Source organism: Cavia porcellus, unplaced genomic scaffold (genome assembly GCF_034190915.1).
Source record: "Cavia porcellus strain 051 isolate PalLab524CR breed Dunkin Hartley unplaced genomic scaffold, mCavPor4.1 scaffold_22, whole genome shotgun sequence".
Taxonomy (NCBI): domain Eukaryota; kingdom Metazoa; phylum Chordata; class Mammalia; order Rodentia; family Caviidae; genus Cavia; species Cavia porcellus.
This window is the reverse complement of record NW_026947505.1, coordinates 23,822,179-23,839,563: the sequence shown is the minus strand read 5'-3', so window position 1 is coordinate 23,839,563 and position 17,385 is coordinate 23,822,179. Positions and strand designations below refer to the sequence as shown.

The window sequence follows — 17,385 nt, the reverse complement described above, 5'->3', positions numbered from 1 at the left end:
ATGAGTCTATGCTGTGCCATTAATAAGCAAAATGCTATGTAGCCCAAAAATGTTACCTAAGCAGTATTTTTACAGGATGTAGTTAAAAATTACCAACTACGGGCAAGTAAGTGCCTAGCCTTAACTCGTGTCTGTACAACTCTGTGAAGAGGACCCATAATACACATCTTCTCCCATACACAGACATGAAATAGTATTTGAGTTTCAAGAACAGCTCCAGAAATTTCTGCTCAATGAACTCAATCTGTCACTTCAGGTGAGAATGACAACTGTGTTTTCATTGGCAAATAAAGTAGCTGCATTCAAAGCCAAGCTGAAATTATGGTTGCAACAAATAAACACTGGGATTTTTGAAATATTTCAAACATTGGCAGAGATTTTAAGAGACAAGGTCTTCTTTCTCCTAGCTGGTGGATGATGACTTCTCTTGGCTTTCAAGAGTTAAAGCATTACTTCCCAATCACAAAAAAACCCTGCTTGGGAAGTAATGAATCCACAACCCACCTATAAATAAACAAGTGACTCAACTTTGTCTATGCAGAAAGAAGACCCACTGCTTGAGATTTCAAATGATGAAGGCCTAAAAATGTGTTTGAGAAAACTTCAAATTCCCATACATTGTGGATTAAAATCAAGGTGGAATATTCTACAGTGCCTGCAAAAACATTGAAAAGCTTGCTTCCATTTCCAACGTCCTATCTTTGTGAAACCAAGTCTTCCACAGTGACAGCAACCAAAACAAAAACAATGCAGTAGATTGAACATCATCAATAACTCTGGGTATCACTATCTCCCACCATCCCCAGATGGGACCATCTAGTTGTAAGAAAAAAAGCTCAGGGGTCCTACTGATTCTGCATATAATGAGTTACATAATTATTTCATTATTACAATGTAATAATAATGGAAATAAAGTGTACAATAAATGTAATGTGCATGACCATCCCCATCTATGGAAAAAAGTCTCTTCCACAAAACTATCCCTAGTCCCAAAAATGCTAGGGACTGCTGCCTTAAAACACTGAGTGCATTCTAAACAACAGTTTACCCTGATAATCATTCCAGGAGGAATGATGAGTACCAAAACCAATGAGTGTCAAACAAATAGTCACAATGCAATGAGCACTGACAGATACTACATTGTACATCAAGTATCAAGCAAATGATTACTGACACAAAATTTGCTTTACAAAACGTATCATGTACCAAATTCTACACCAAGCTATCATTGTAGTCTACAAAAATTTCAAGCAAGTACTGTAGATACAAAAAGGTCACCAGTGTTAAAAAGTAAAAACTAGAAATATGCCAAAGGTACACACTGATCAGTATAACAGTACTCCTCTTCTACAAGACATACTCAGACTCAAAGATTTTTCAATTTTCTGCAGAGGGTGAGCTGCTAGAAAATTACTAAACAGGGGTTACTGTGCACACTTTCTTGCCAAGGCAGGCATGTTTTTTTCTATGGCACTTTATTTTATAAGCAGAAAAGTAACAGCATAGTTACTTATTCTGTCCCAAGGTTACCATAAAATGATATAACCATCTACTAAGAACCACCAATTCCCACTTCTCCTTAAACAAATAAACCCTACCAAAATCACATTTTGAAAAATCCACATCAATTATGAAGAAACAGCAAACTGAAGTGCAAAGGATATATATTTATTCTAATTCGGCCATTCTGTGTCTCTAGTACCTGTGACTCTGAACAAGTTTCATCACTTCTGAGCCCTGATTTCTCAACTGCAAATGAGTCTACAAAATGAAATAAGCTTTTCAAGATCTAAAACTTTTTAGTTTTAGAAATTAAGTTTAAGCATGGAAGCTAACAAGGAACCTAACTACAAAACCATAAACTTTCGCAATGTCTGCAACTACAAACAAATAACATGACTGTGATGGTCCTTAGCTGCCATACTTTAAAATTAAAGAGAATGGAAATTATTCCCCATAGCAGAAAACAAAATATACAATGATGACACACATTCGAATATATGAAAATTGCTTCTGAAGCTTAAATTTTCCCTATGATTCAAAAAATTCACTTTAATTTCAGCTCTTTCCCATCCTATGTCAACATCAAAATTAGACGATATGAATGTTATTCTTTTTAAAATAGTACAAAATACTAATACTGAAATGGCCAACATGTGAATGAGAAAGAATCATTTATAAAGCTTCCACAATAAGTCTCCCATAATAGTATGTTTGGAATTTTTCAAACAAACATGAGCTTTACATCTAATGATATAAACATTAATCCACAGTTTCACATTCACAATAAACTGGTTACCATATAGTTAACGTAAGGAATTAAGAAACTAAATACTAAATGATGATCAAGTTTAATGTTAACAAGTGCTAGTAAAGGCCAGGGAATAACTCAGTGGCAAACGCACCTGCCTGTCAAGTGCAAAATCCTGGGTTCAATTCCTGGTACACCCAAATTCTAATAATATGTCCCCATTAAATGAAATTAAATTCTTAATTTTCTTTATAGACCATTCAATTTACTCACAGAAACTTAACCACACACAAGAAATTGGTTGTGTAAGTAGAATATAAAACCAAGCATTTCTCATGAAATCACTTTTAAGTATCTCTATACTCTTGAACCCAATTTGAGAAAATGAAAACATTAAGGCAAGGAGTGGAGGGGAGGAAAGAAACCATCTATCTAACCATTCAACTTAAGGAAGATTCCACAAGAGTTTGCTCCAAGCCTACTTCACTTGTGCCCTCTTCAAGACTCTGTTTCTAACCTCCTCTCTCTAGCTGCTTAATACATATATCCACCTTGATGTCCTAGACACCAAATTCTAAAGATGCACAAAAGTATTAAATTCAATAAAGCAGTAACAATTATGAACTCTGGTTGAATGAAATTAAGATGTTTTTAATAATTCTAGTGAGGCTCTTTTAGTCTTGATAGATAGAAAATGATCTCTCATACACCCTAATGTCCAACACTACATTCTCCTCAAGCTTCTTGCTCAACCACTAAACTGTCTATACTGGTGACAGGTACCATAAATCATTATATTGACCTAGTCACTTATGCCAAATAAGTAAGTTTTGTTATCCGAAATATTACTACATATAAGAAAAGTTTGCTGCCCTCTGTAATGATTTCATCCACAAGGGAATGAATGGAATATTCTGTATCCATTTTCTCTTTTCTATCAATAGAATCTGCACTAAAGCTGATCCTTCACCTAAGTCCTCTCCACATCTAACCCTCTGAATTTTGAAATGTTGTTTGGTTTTTTACTAAAGTATAACTGACTATGAAACTCAAGGTATAAAAAAGGAAGGTGAAAATTTATGTATCTTTAATAACAAACATATACAGGTGAATAAAAAAAATCAAAAATGCAATATGAACAGAAAAAAGCTAAACCTAGTATTTCAAATGAATAGCACAACCACCTAAAAGGAAAAAAAAAAAAAACCCACATAATGTTTATATACAGTATTTTAACTTATACCTCAGATTAAACAAAAAAATTACATAAATATTAGATTCTAATATGGATTTGTTTTTAGGCATAAGTTTTAACAATCTGGAACTATATTCTGTGTGTAAAAGTGAGCAAATAATTTATAACTTAGCAAATTATAAGTAAATACACTATAGATACAAGATAGGTGTCTTGCCGTAGATAAAGGAATTCCAGATTTGAGGGATGGTTTGACTAGAATGAACCCTACACTGCTGGACTGGAATTGGAAAGATTTAATGATGAATGCATGGCTTTTAAACAGATATAAAACAGATAAAAGGTATGTATGTGTGTATACTTTCTAGCTTCTGCTGATAAGAAACTAGATTTATTGGTGAAATAACCAGTCAGGGATAGGCAAGAATATCTTACTAGACAAAAAAATAAGAGAATTTTTAAAAAAAAAAAAATCAGCATTCAGAGACAGGGAAAATAGTGGACAATAAGTAGCAAAGTAAAGAGCCTCTCTGAGATAAACAGCTCAGATGCTGGAATAAAGCACCCTGGAGAAGACCAGACAGAAGAAGATAGATCCTCTCAACACAGGAAGAAACTAAAGGGGGAAAAAAAAAAAAAAAACGTGAACAGAAGGCTGTAGCCAGATGCACTCTCACGGGAGCCAGTCCTACTGTGTATGAAATGCTGCGGGAATCTGAAGACACATGCTCGCAGCGAAATTGGGGATTGGTATGCTGGAGGACCTCGGTGGGAGGATGTGGTCATGCAAGGGAACAGCAGAACAGAAAACAGCACTAGCTCGGAGATCTACACTGGTTCGCAGTGAGTGCAGGAAACTCAGTTCTCCCACAGGAGTTGGCGATTGGCCAGGTAACATTTTGTAGTTAAGCAGGATAAGCCCGGAACCAGAACTACAGCGGCTTTAGTCACCTACTCCTAGCACAGAGCAGATTGGTGAGAACTGTTTGGACTGAGTCGTGCCCCTGTGTACAATCCAATAGCCAAGGAAGAGGTCTACCTGAAGCTATCCCTAACAGACCCCGTTCATGCGGCACCCACACTAACGTGAAGACTTCCAGTGGTTGACCAGCTCAAAAGGGAGGGGCCAGCTGCCATGCCCCTGCTTGTACTTCAACAGACTGGGAAGGGCAGCAAGAGTAATCATAACCTATACAGGAAGTGCCAGGGACCCCCACTATCCACTTATCTGAAAGAAACCAGAAACATGACAAGAGGAAGAAACAAAACGAAGTCTCTAACCTCTAACCCAAACAATACTGGCCCGTGAGAGGTAAACACAGAAGAGATCAGGGGTTGCACACCTGCAGTCTCTGAAGAAGTAGCATCTGACATAAATAAGTAACTTCATAACATTATTAAAGAACTCAAAACAGAAATACTAATACAAGTAAAGGAAGATATAAGAAAAATAATTTTTAAAATGCTAAGCACCTCTCAAGACACAGATGAAGAATGGAAAAGCACAGAAAAAGGAGAGAAACCTTTAATGAAGAATATAAAAAAATTTAGACTACATGAAACAGAGTCAAAGAGATTACCAGGAAACTAAAAATTCCATTGAAAGCTGGCAAAACTGCTCCAAAAAAACTAAAGATAGACTATCAAACCTTGAAGACAGGTTTGCAATGTGTGATCGCCAATGGAAAAATCTTTTAAAAATAACAAGGAACCAGAAAGTAACAATACAAAGACTAGAAGATGACAAGAGGATCTATAACTTAAGAATAAAAAATGTGAGTGAAGAAACAGGGGTAACACAAATGAAATACAAAGGCTATTTACAGAAATAATTAAGGAAAACTTCCCAAATATAGGAAAAGGAAATGATATTCAGATACATGAGGCATAACTCTAGCCAGCTATAACCAAAATAGATTTACACCCAGACATGTAATAATCAAGATCCCAGAAATTCAACACAAGAACAGAATATTAAAATTGTCACAGAAAAGAAACAGATCATCTATAAAGGAAAACTCATTAGAACTACAACAGACTTCTCCACACAAACCATCAAATCAAGAAGAGCTTGAAGCGAAGTATTCCAATCCCTGAAAGAAAATAACCTCCAACCCAGACTGATGTACCCTGCAAAACTCTCTCAAAATCAATGGAGAAACAAGATGCTTCCATGACAAAGAGGAACCGGGGGAGTTCCTGACCACCAAACCAACCCTACAAAAAATACTGAAGGACATTCTAGAAAGACAGAACAAAAAGACCATGGTTTCAGAACAGTGGCAGAGGAGGCTCACTGAATGGGGCAGATAGTGGAATAAAGGGGAAAAGTAGATAACCAATGGCAGAAAAATAGCATGGCAAAAATAAGGCAGAGAAGGTTGGCCATAATCGCTAACATGGGATGGCCTCAATACATTAATAAAAAGAAACAGAGGCAAAATGGATCAGGAGATAGGGTTCACCAAGATGCTCTATATAAGAAATATATTTAACCTGAAAGAGGGTTTATGGACTGAAAGTCAAAGATGAGAACACAATGCTCTATGTGACAGGGAATCAGATAAAAGTGGGGGTAACTTGACCATCAGCTACAGATTGGTTGGAAAGACATAACACTTTAAACAATGGAGAACTACTCTGCTACAAGGAAGAACCTTGAGGCTCCAGTAGGCAAATGGATACAACTTGCGACCAACCTCAGTGGTAAAAAGTTTCAGAAGGACTTAGGTGAATAGTGGGTTGTCTCCCCAATCTAAAAACTAAAGGAGTTAGTGGGATACAAAATGTACAATGTACCTTGTGAAAGTGAAAAGGGAGGAATTGTCTAACAAGGGAAGGCAGAAGACATTGTTAATCTCGTATCATGATTTGAAACCCATATTATTTTCATCACTGTTTGATTATATTCAGTTCCAGTTTGCCTACTTGTACTAGACTAGAGGGCATACACAGCTATTCCAAAGATAGCAGGATATCCTAAGATAAGCATTTATAATTTCCTATAAACTTAATCTGGAACCTTGTATTGCTTTCTGCATTGCTTTAGCTGATTTTTACTTGAATCTGTTTTGTTCGATCACTGTCTTAGTCTTGACTGATTTTATTCAAATCTGTTATATTTGATAGTATCAAGTCTGAGAGTATAGGCAACTATTCTGAAAAGAGTAAGATTCACTATGATACCCATTCTGGTTGACTATTACCTTCTTTTGAAGACCTATAATGTCTCAAATATTTTGTTTTTATTGATTTTGTTCTGTACTGCTATGTTCAATTTTAATGTGCTTGACAATATGGGCAACTCTATCGAAGATAACAAGAGGCATTATGGTAACCATTGTAGATCACCTTGTAATGTAGTTTTAAATCATGTACTATGTTCATCCTTTTGTTTTGAATGACTCCATTTTTTTCTCATTTGGTTTTATTCTTTTCAAAATAAAAATTTTAAAAATCAGCATGCATCAAAAGGTTACAGGAGTTAATTTGAAGGAACTCTGATTGGTCAAACTTGAGAAAAGAGCTACCCCCCAAAATTAATAAAATATCCAAGAGTTCAAAGTAGATCAAAGTTAACATCTCTACTAATGGACTAAATGGATATTATGTTTCCTAATATGGTACAGTGAAAGACCTATCACTTTTAGAGTATTCCTGGCAAAAATGAATGACCTAACCAAGAAGAAACAGCATTCAAATTAATACTGAGAGAATTCTAAAAACTGGCCTGCCTTCAACACCTATTATCTCGAAAGTTATTAAAAAAGTAAGTAACAAACTGTTCCAGAGTAAAGATGACAAATGAATGTTAAAGTATGGTAAGATTTATTCAGAGCTGAGCATAGTGGCAAATGCCTGTAGGCTCAGAACTTGGGAGACTGAGGCAGGAAGATTGCCACGGGCTACATACTTTGTTTAAAAAAAAATTAAGGACAGTACTGGCACAATTAATTAAATTTGAAAAAGATTTTCATACTTCATACATAATAAAATCAATGTTTTAATTTTTATTACTATGGTTAAATAAAAATATATCTTTTTAAGAAAATGTACACAGCTATTTAGAAGTGCACCATGAGTTGAAATGTATCTCAAGATATTCAGAAAAAAAGGTTATCTGTGTTCATGTGCATGTGGAGAAATAAGAAAGCAAATACAGTTAACACCAGGTAAAGAAATTCAGACAAAATGCATACAAAAATTCTTTCTTTTGTAATTTCTGTGACATTATAAAGTCTAAAAAATGAGGGAAAATATATTCAATTTGTATCTGGACATGTCTAAAGTAAAAAGAATGAAGAAAAATTAAGTGACTGTTCTCTCTTACCCAGAAGAGTAAGAAAAACATGTGCACCAGAGACTGATACTGGGTCTTTAAGTCCCTGTTTCTCATACCTAAAAAATGTATTTCTTTGCTAAAATCACAAAGGTAGATCTTAGTTTTCTTACTTTGTGAAGTAGGGTAGCATCTATTTAACCTTTCTTACAAAGTTATCCTAAACATTTAATGGACATATTGATATGGGAAAAAGGAAAAGTACTATATAAAACATCACATAAATAGCCTTCCTTAACTATGGGTTCTACACTCATGAATTCAACCAACCACAATTCAAAACTATTCAGAAAAAAAACTGTGTTTGTATTGAACATATACTTTTTGTCACTATTCCTTAAATAACACAAAATATTTACACGGCAATTTTAGTGTGCTAGATAACGTAAGTAATCTAAAAATGATGTGAAGTATGTGTGAGAATATCATGACATTTTATATAAGGAACTTGAGTGTCTACTTGAGTTTCTACGAGTGAGGGCAAGGTGTTATCCTGGAACAATTCTCCTCAGACACCCCAGGATGGCTATATTACAGTCATTATTGTTTATTTATTTTTATTTCTTTCTTGAGACAAGGTCTCAGTATGCATCCCAGGCTGGCCTCAAACTCACAGCATTTCTTTTCCACAGCCTCTGAGTGCTAGGAATACTGGCTTATGCTACCACATCCAGCTATATTCATTCCTTTTAAACAAATGTTTGGTAAAATAAAAGCACTTCAAAGTAAAGCAGGTGTTAAATAAAACTGGATATCTGTGGGAACAAATATTTTAGTTTTAAAACACTTAACTTATTTACGACTCATCTAAGAAGAAGAAAAAATGATAAAGCAAAAACTCATTTATGCCATGGCTGTGGGTATAGTACAGTTCAGTCGCAGTTATGCAAGCCATGTTCAATGCCCTGGATTCAATTCCCAGCACCAAAACAAAACAACCTTTTGCTTCAGAGGACTTTTACCCATGTTTCAAGTATTCTGACAAATTCAAACACAGAAATTTTTCATAAAGTTTTACAGTACTAAAAACATTACTAAATTTTAAAAAAGTCATCAAGTACTATCTGGTCAATTTGTGAGATCCTGTGATCAAGTATCACTAATATATAGATATATAGGTTATTTCCCAAGTTCTATCCATTCAAGTACAAGGACGGTTTGTTTCATCCTTTCATCCATAAGGGACCAACATAAACCTTAACAATTACAACCAAATTCAGAAAGTAGATACCTTTTTTCATGTACTTAAATCAAGAAAAAGTTGTTTTTAAAAATTAAAAAATTAACATTCTTTTAAGTAGTCACCACTTAAAAACAAGTACATAAGAAGACTATTATCTTGCTGATTAAAAAAAAAAAAGTCCTTAAAGTTATGTTCCAGAAACAGTAAAGATTTAAAATCTTTTTTTTTTAAGTGATAAAATTTGGTACTGAATAAAATGTAATGGTGCCAGTCTTATTTTCCCATTGTGGAGCAGACCTTTGTTTAAATATATCTACCTACTCATTTCTATTTTTGAGCAACAGCTAAGCAATCTAACTGTGAGACAAAATCCTAAGGATGGTCAGGTAGAAGTGCAGCCACCAGCCCAGTCCCTACTAAATAAGCAACTCTGAAGTCAGTGTCCTGTCCTGCCTCACCAGGTTTGTAGGAAGCTCACCAGATACAATGATGATGAAGTAAAAAGAAATGGATCACAAAAACAAGTTTCAACATAGTGATGTTTTTGCTTTCCCAGTTTGTATTGCAAAGTCAGAAAAGTGACTGGCAAATGATACCCATTCACAAAAATTTAAACAAATAATTGAAAGAAAGAAATCCTAGTTCTTTCGAGTCAACCAATATAAATTAGATGAAGTTGGATGGGAATGTGGCTAGGGATATCATGCTTACTTAGCTAGCCAAGTGAGACGCCAAACTTAACCCCCATATCAGGAAAAAAAAAAATCATTAAGTTACAGAATCATTTTTAAAACAAACTTTGTAAAAACATTAACCTAGTATTTGTAACTGTCTTTAGAGAACACATCAATAATCTATTCTTCATTCTCACTGTAATAGGTAATATCGAAGTTTCTGAGGTATTTTTTGACCAACAGTAGCTTCTATAATACATCTACATATTCTTTCCTAAGTTTAAAATACAGTTTTATCAGAAATTCTCACCACATAGAATTACAAAAATAATTGCATAAAATAAAAATCAAGATAAATGCATTGTTTGCCAGCAAATCTAAGATAAAATTAACTCATATAAGAAATCACAGGCTCTACAAACATTTCTCATCAGCATTTACTTTCCATAACTAAAGCATCCTCACCACAATCTGCTCCTCTATAATTAGAATATCTAAAATTTGATTTCGTCTTTCTCTGTTCTTATAACCTGTCAATTTGCTACCTTAAAATTTAAAAACTTCCTCAAAAGATGGACTTTATTTCCAAATATCAAACTAAGAGGTCTTCAATTTGCTCATATTAAATATTGCATTTCTTTTAACAAAAAACCACAATAAAAATATGTGGAGCAGAATGTACATTGAAGGTACACTGAATGTATACTGCAGAATGATTCAAAAAATATATCTTGTAAAAAACAATAACCTAATACTCATAATTGTCTCATTGCAAAAAGTTTATGTATGACCTACGCTCACTGTTAAATTAAGCCTAAAAACTCTCCATTTTATTTGAAAGAAATTCCAAAATTCCTCAGAAATTCAACATATTCCCTATATGTTCTCTTTAAGATTATTTGTATGTTCTGACAAACCCCATTCTGTTTCCCAAGTACTACTCACATAATCAAGACATCATTTTACTACCAATTTAAACCTAACAGTTTGCAAAGGGCCTGCCTTATGCGGGTTATAATCATCTTACTATGCTTCTTGTGTCCATGCTGCTGGAAAAGCAGTCTGTACAAGCAGGAGTAGAGGCACAATCCTGAGAGAGAGGAGTAGAGAAAGATGTTGAGAAAACAAAACCATATAAAATGAGCTCACTTAAAGAGTTCTGGAGCTCAACCCTTGTTCAAGATTGAAATACATTCTCATATCATTTATGAGTTAGAAGTTGTCCAATAACAGCAAAACTGGCCATAGAAAGAGGTATCTGAAATTTCATACATATGTAGTAACATCATTACTAATTCTAAGTTTGCTATACTCTTTGAGAAAAGAAGCAAATTCAACGTTAATCTAGAATAAAGTAATTGTTATATATGATGTGGATTTAAATCTTACCAGAAGGTTTATATTTAATCTTGAATAAAGATTAACACTGTGCAGAGTTCTAGAATCATTATGCCAATCTCAATTACCTTTATATCTAAATCTTAATGTAAGAAAAGTCTTTTACTATGTTCATTTTAAAACAATAAGGCAAAAAATGGATTTGAAAATAGAGCATAATTATATACAAACATAAAACTTTGGATGAATTTAATCTAACTGGAACCTTTACTGAAAAAGTCCTCATCTCTTTTCTCCACCCCAGTTAACTGAAAATTACACTCAGATCAGAGTTCTGATTTAAAATTTTCCACCTATACTCCTACAATGCCATAAAAACAACCTTTAAACTAATGCTTGGGCATATTAAGTCCTCAAAAAATTAACTTTGTATTGAATCAGTCAATCTTCCTATTAATATGGAACCTAAATATGAAACCAAATTAGTCATGTATTTTAAAACTAAATGTCCAGAAATGATAATTAATTTTGCCCAAGGTAATTCAGCTAAATAGTATACCATCTATTTATTCAAGAAATCCTTATTTGATATTTACACTAAACCCGAGATATTAAGCAAGAAAGATGTATGACTTCTGTTTCCAAAAACTTTATAGTCTGGGAGTAAATCAGTAATCACTAGAAGAAAATGTACAATTAAGATTAGAGTTAGGATTTAACATGGGACTCAAGTCAGTGATTCTCAATCAAGATCACTTTGCTTTCCAAGGGGCATTTGGTGATACCAAAAAACATTTATAGTTTTCACAAATGGAAAATTGCTAATGTTACTAGGGGATATGAGCCAGGGATACTACTAAACATCCTACAGTGTGCAAAGCCACTCTACACAGCAAATCATTATCCAGCTTAAAATACCAATAGTGCCAATATTAAGAAGCCTTGAACTAAATCTCTGGGAAGAGTTAGTCAAGGCTTCCTCCCTTCACAACACTAAGTATGCTGTGCCTTTAAAGAATTTTTAATGAGACAGAAACAAAAAAAAAAAAAAAAAAAATATATATATATATATATATATATATATATATATGTAGCCTGATGGAACCAGAACTCCCACTATAAAATAAAAAGGGGAAGGAAAAAGAGACTCCTAGGATTATAAAAATCAATTCAAAGCTACTTTACATAAATTCTTTTTTCTGAACCACAAACGGGAAAATATACAAACTAAAATTTATACTTTCATTATCCTACTTTCCATTTTCCTTTATCAATCCATAATTACCACTTGATTTTAGTGGGAAGGTTATAAAACATCACCTAATTTGACAGAATGTCCACTATAGATACAAAATTAGAAATTAAGTAAAATGGAAATGGGATTTTTGCTGTGAAGACAGAAAATTTACTGGCTTTCTAGTGAGTCTGATTAAGTTTGTTTCCTAGAACAGTTTAGAAGATTGCGTGACTAAACAAAGATTCTAAAGACAAATATCAAAAACTAAAAATGATAAGCAGCAAAACAGAATCCTTTCAGAATTTATGAACCAAAAATTTATGAAAAACAGTAAATCCAAAAATTAATTTTTCTGACACATTTCAAACCTACAGATCCAGTCCTACCTCCTCCTACTCACTCTATTCAAAGCAGCAAAAGAAATGGGTCATGAGGGGAAAAAACTAGAAGCAACTAACTATAGGAGGACCTTGAAAACCTGATCACCAATTGGTATTTGGTTATGTTGAAGATGTATTAATTTCTTGAAATGTGATAACAATACACGCACTACATTTTCCAAGTCCTTAAAAAATTAAAAGAATCCATACACGAGCTACCTTGTTATTTGTCTAAGCTAACAATTGCTAACAAGCTCTTATATTTTTAATATGCAATAAAAGTTCCTGTATTTTAAAGCATCTTCTCCAAATAAGTAGAAATGTTCAAAGAAAAAATGCTCAAAGGTCATGAACCTCCACCCTTCTCCCTTTTTTAAGAAAATGAAAAAGCAAGGTTAGGTGAAGGGAAGGGACTCTATCAGAATGACCTCCATAGTTGGTCACAGAATATACTGCATTAAAGAAAGAAAGAGACAGAGACAGAGAAAGACAGAGAGAGAGAGAATGAATACATTGCATTCCAGCAACTGAATGCATGCTAAATTTAAGCAGTCTGGTATGAGTTGCTTTTCACTAGGTGAGAACTCTAAATCATTACAAGTAAATACCATCCTACCTTATTGGAGCATCACTAACTTCAATACCTTGTACAGTACTCATAATCCCCCTATGGTTAACTGCCCATCTTTCAATCTGGATGAATTTCCCATCATTTCAGATGGCAAAGGTCATGCAATAAACACTTTCATCACAGTGAAGATGCTTGAAAGGAAATCAGCTGCCACACAAAATTAGCAAGGTGGGCAGTTAATGATACTGGCATGATGATACAACCCCGTAAAAACCCCAGCACTTTGGGAGGCTACGGCAGGAAAACTTTTAAGTCCAGTCTAAGCAATTTAGAATTAACACTGCCTTAAAATGTAAAGAAAACAAAAAGAGGGGGAGGTAGACGCAGTTAGAAGGTCCTGTAGGGAATAGGAAGGGAGGGGTTTAAAAAAATCACTTGAGTGATTCGATTTATATTCAATGAGAGGACCTTGTCATATCATTCCTGCACAATCGAAACCATAAACAAAACCACTTCCATTTTACTTAATTTCCAATTTTGTATCTGTAGTGGACATTCTGTCAAATTAGGTGATGTTTTATAACCTTCCCACTAAAATCTAGTGGTAGTTATGGATTGATAGAGAAAAATGGAAAGTAGGATAATGAATGTGTAAATTTTAGTTTGTATATTTTCCCGTTTGTGGTTCTGACATAATTTTTAACAGGAGAATGAGAGCCTAGCACCTGTAATCCTAGCATTTGGGAGGCTGAGGCAGGAAGACTTGCAAATTCGAGACCAGCCTGGACTACAAAGTGAGCTCAAGGCCACTGCATAGTGAGACTCAGCCTCAGAAAGAAAGATGGATGGACAGCCGGACTATGGCAGGTGGATATAAGAAAGGAAAGAAAGAAAAGAAAAAAAGAGAGACCAGAGAACTTCAAGACATTATAATGGAAAGGGAAAGATACTTTAACAATGACTCATATATATCCTGTAGGTCAGGGGTTTTCACAGACTGAAAATCTCATTTTGCAGATTTAAAAGTCTATCAGCTTAAAACTCTTCTGGCATGTGCATACTTTCAAGTCAGTGTTCTCTGTTAAATTAAAAAACGGGAATAGAGGATTTCTGTCTTGAAAAACCTAAAATTGGAAAGTCATAAAAAACTAAGCAATTCACATTTTAAAAATAAAAATATCCTGTGGACAAACATTAATAATTCTTAAAGAGCTAGGATGCCTGATAAATGTTCTAAAGACACCTTAATTTACTAAGTTTTGAAGACATGAACCCTAAAATAAATGCTTCGAAAGGCCAAACTGACACATGGATCCTCTCAAAAAGCCAAATTCACTGAAGCAAGCATTCTAAAATATTGTTTTCTCCTACAATCGAGTCTTTAATTTTTTTGCTTTACAACACGTCCGATTTAACGAAAGTTACTGAACTGCTTCCCAGCATATGCCTATTTTCACAATTACAAAATTCAAGAATGTTGCAATAAAAATTTTTAACAGTTATATAATTTGTTTAAACAAAAAGCATTTGTACGAATCTTTCTCTAATATATTTCCCTTTCTCAATTCCTGACTCTATATTATTTTAAACTAACTCAGTTTAAAGAATGAAGTTAGAGAATATCAGTGAGAAAAAGATGTATTTTAGCTATCCAAATCCAAATGGGAGAAAAAGTGCTATATACATAAAAATGGGCCTATAAGAAATCTCAAATTCCGGGGCTGGGGATTTAGCTCAGCTCAGCAGCATAAGCGCCTGCCTTGCAAGCTGGGGGTGGAGGGGGGGGGTGAGTTCGATCCCTGGTACCAAGAAATCTCAAATTCCTGTGAAGATTAGGTAAGAGTCAGCACACCCAGTCAAGCATGTAAACATTAAGCCCTTTATCCCAAATCTATAGGAACATGAAAACTGACATTTTTATTGTCCACTCTGACCATAATGCACTAACCACTTAAGGACTCCCGTTAAAACCTGGCGGGGGGCAGGGGGGGGGCCTAAAAAGGTGAGATTCCCTCCTAAGGAGAGATACAGAACAAAAGGAAAAGGGTTAAATCAAGTACCCTGCTGTGGAACTTATTTAAAGCCTCAACATTAGGGCTGTAGTACTGTATGTAGCAAATTAAAGAGCTACAATCCCCGGCTCACTATGTTACAGAACTGTTACAGAAAGTTGAACATGTAATATCACTGATTTTATTCTATATTCTACATTCTATGCAGTATGGGTGGAAACCAAATTTTACAAATGGAAATATTTGCCCAAATTATGTTATAAATTCCTAAAAATTCTCAAATCTACTGCTATATTTTATCAAAAAGTCGTTTTAAGACATTCTAGCTCTAAAAAGCAGAATCCTTCACAAAGGTTCATGTGCTGCCACAAGTTTAAAAATGGTGAGGTTGGGGCTGGGGATTTAGCTCAGCAGCATAAGCACCTGCCTTGGAAGCGGGTGGTCATGAGTTCAATCCCCGGTACCGATTAAAAAAAAAAAAAATGGTGAGGTCAATTCACATGTTACCTCACTTTTAGCCTTTTTGCTAAACTTCTTAATCCTTAAAGGGGGAAAAGAATAAAATTTAGAAGTACTGTCCTTATTTGGGTTATCATTAGTTTGCTATTTAAGAGACCATTAACAGCTATACTACTGAATTAAGTATTAACACTTCCTAATCGAAAGCTCATTAAAAATTTCCCTAATTTGTTCTACTATCGTATTCAGGTATTTCAAAAGCATACAGATAAGAATAATGCTGTTTGTGTTTGTGTACTTATTGTGTTTAATGTGTGTGTAAGTCCAGTAAAATCACTGCTTAAAAGAAATTCAATACATTTTAAAGCTTTCCTTTCCCTTCGATCAGTAAGTTCAATTAACAATCAAAAGCAGACAATTTATTTTAATATTTAAAAAAATCTCGTACTACATTTGACACGTGAAGGAGCCCGTGGGAAACTATTTCCCCAGCATCTTTCCTGAATGCACTGATTGCTCCCCACCACTGCATTTGTGTATGTCGTAATGAGTAAGAGAGAGGCAAATTAAAAAAAAAAAAAAATCGCGGAATAGTCTTGCGTATCTATCAACCAGCCAATTAACCTAAGCCCCTAGCTGAAAATTATTTAGTCAACAGTATCGCAGTTATAGACGCTACATGTGATGAGGCCACAGATCACCACCCCGTAGCTCGTAGCTCTTCACCCATCGCCTCTTTGAGGACCTGGGAAGGTCTGTCTAGGGACGGCCGACCTCGGGACCGTTAAACCCCCGAGGCTCAGGAAGGAGGTGGGCGGGCCAGGCCTGGGAGAAACTGACCCGCGAGACCCGCGGAGCCTCGGGGGGAGGGCCCAAGCGCTCCTCGCCTCCGACCCGCGGCCGACCATAGGGCGCCGAGCGGCGGAACCTCCCTCCGCCCCGCGGGCCTCCCCCGCCCTCTCCGGCCCCGGGGGAGGGGCGCGGAGAAAATCCCCTCCCCCCACGGCACGGCTAGGCCGCCGCCGCCCCACCCCGGCAAGCCCGCACCCACCCCCGGCGCGCCAGCCCCGTCCCGAGCGGGGGCGAGGGCTGAGGGAGTTAGGGAAGAAGCTAGGCCTCAGTACTAACCTCGCTGTTGAAGGTTTTCACGGCCTCCATGTTGTCTGCGCGGAGGCCCGAGCTGGGTGGCGGAAGAGGCGGCTGCAGCTGTACCGGGTGGAGAGCGCGAGACGCGGACGCCGGCGGGAGAGCAGCTGCTGCGAGCTGGGGCAGCGCGGGAGGGAGGCACTGGCTGGCGAGGGCACCCTCAGGGGCGGTGGGGCCCAGGCATGGCTGCTGGGCGGGCGAAGCGCCGGTCTGGGGACAGTGCCTGCTGGGGCGGGTCGGCGGCGGGCGGGGGAGGGGCTGGCGCGGCGCCTTCTCTTCTCCGCCCCACTCTGTCTCGGTCCCCCACCCTCGGGCCCCGTCCCCTATGTTCTCCACCCCTTTCTTCCTTTTCTTCCCACACGCTACTGTTTCACCTCCCCGCCGCTTGGGCCACAGGAACCAGCAGCGCACCGCGAAGACAGAGAGGAAGCGCTGGCAGCGGCGGCTGCGGCATCCAATATGGCGGACACGATCAGGCCGCGTACTTCGGAATCAGTGGCGCCAGCCAGCGCGCCCCCTGGCGACTGGACCGTGCGATCCCCGCTCCCGTGCGAAAACCATCGAGCGAGCGCCGGCCAGAGCGTCGCTGCTCGGAGGCTG

At 36.6% G+C, this 17,385-nt stretch overlaps 1 protein-coding gene across 8 annotated transcripts in view; it reads right to left on the bottom strand.

Annotated features, from left to right (window-relative positions):
• Scaf8 (SR-related CTD associated factor 8) overlaps positions 1 to 16,942 on the bottom strand; it is a 232,920-nt gene extending 215,978 nt beyond the window's left edge. For 7 of the 8 annotated variants that reach the window (XR_010041897.1, XR_010041896.1, XR_010041898.1 and 4 more), the window contains exons 1-2: positions 16,768 to 16,942; positions 10,670 to 10,732 (exon numbers count right to left, since the gene is read on the bottom strand). Coding sequence is in view for 5 of the 8 variants with exons in the window: in XM_063232932.1 (XP_063089002.1) it covers positions 10,670 to 10,732; positions 16,768 to 16,797 (93 nt within the window). In the remaining 3 variants the exon portion in view is untranslated. The remainder of the gene's footprint in view (positions 1 to 10,669; positions 10,733 to 16,767) is intronic. The other variant, XM_063232935.1, reaches the window with a different exon arrangement.
• Positions 16,943 to 17,385: the final 443 nt, after the last annotated feature.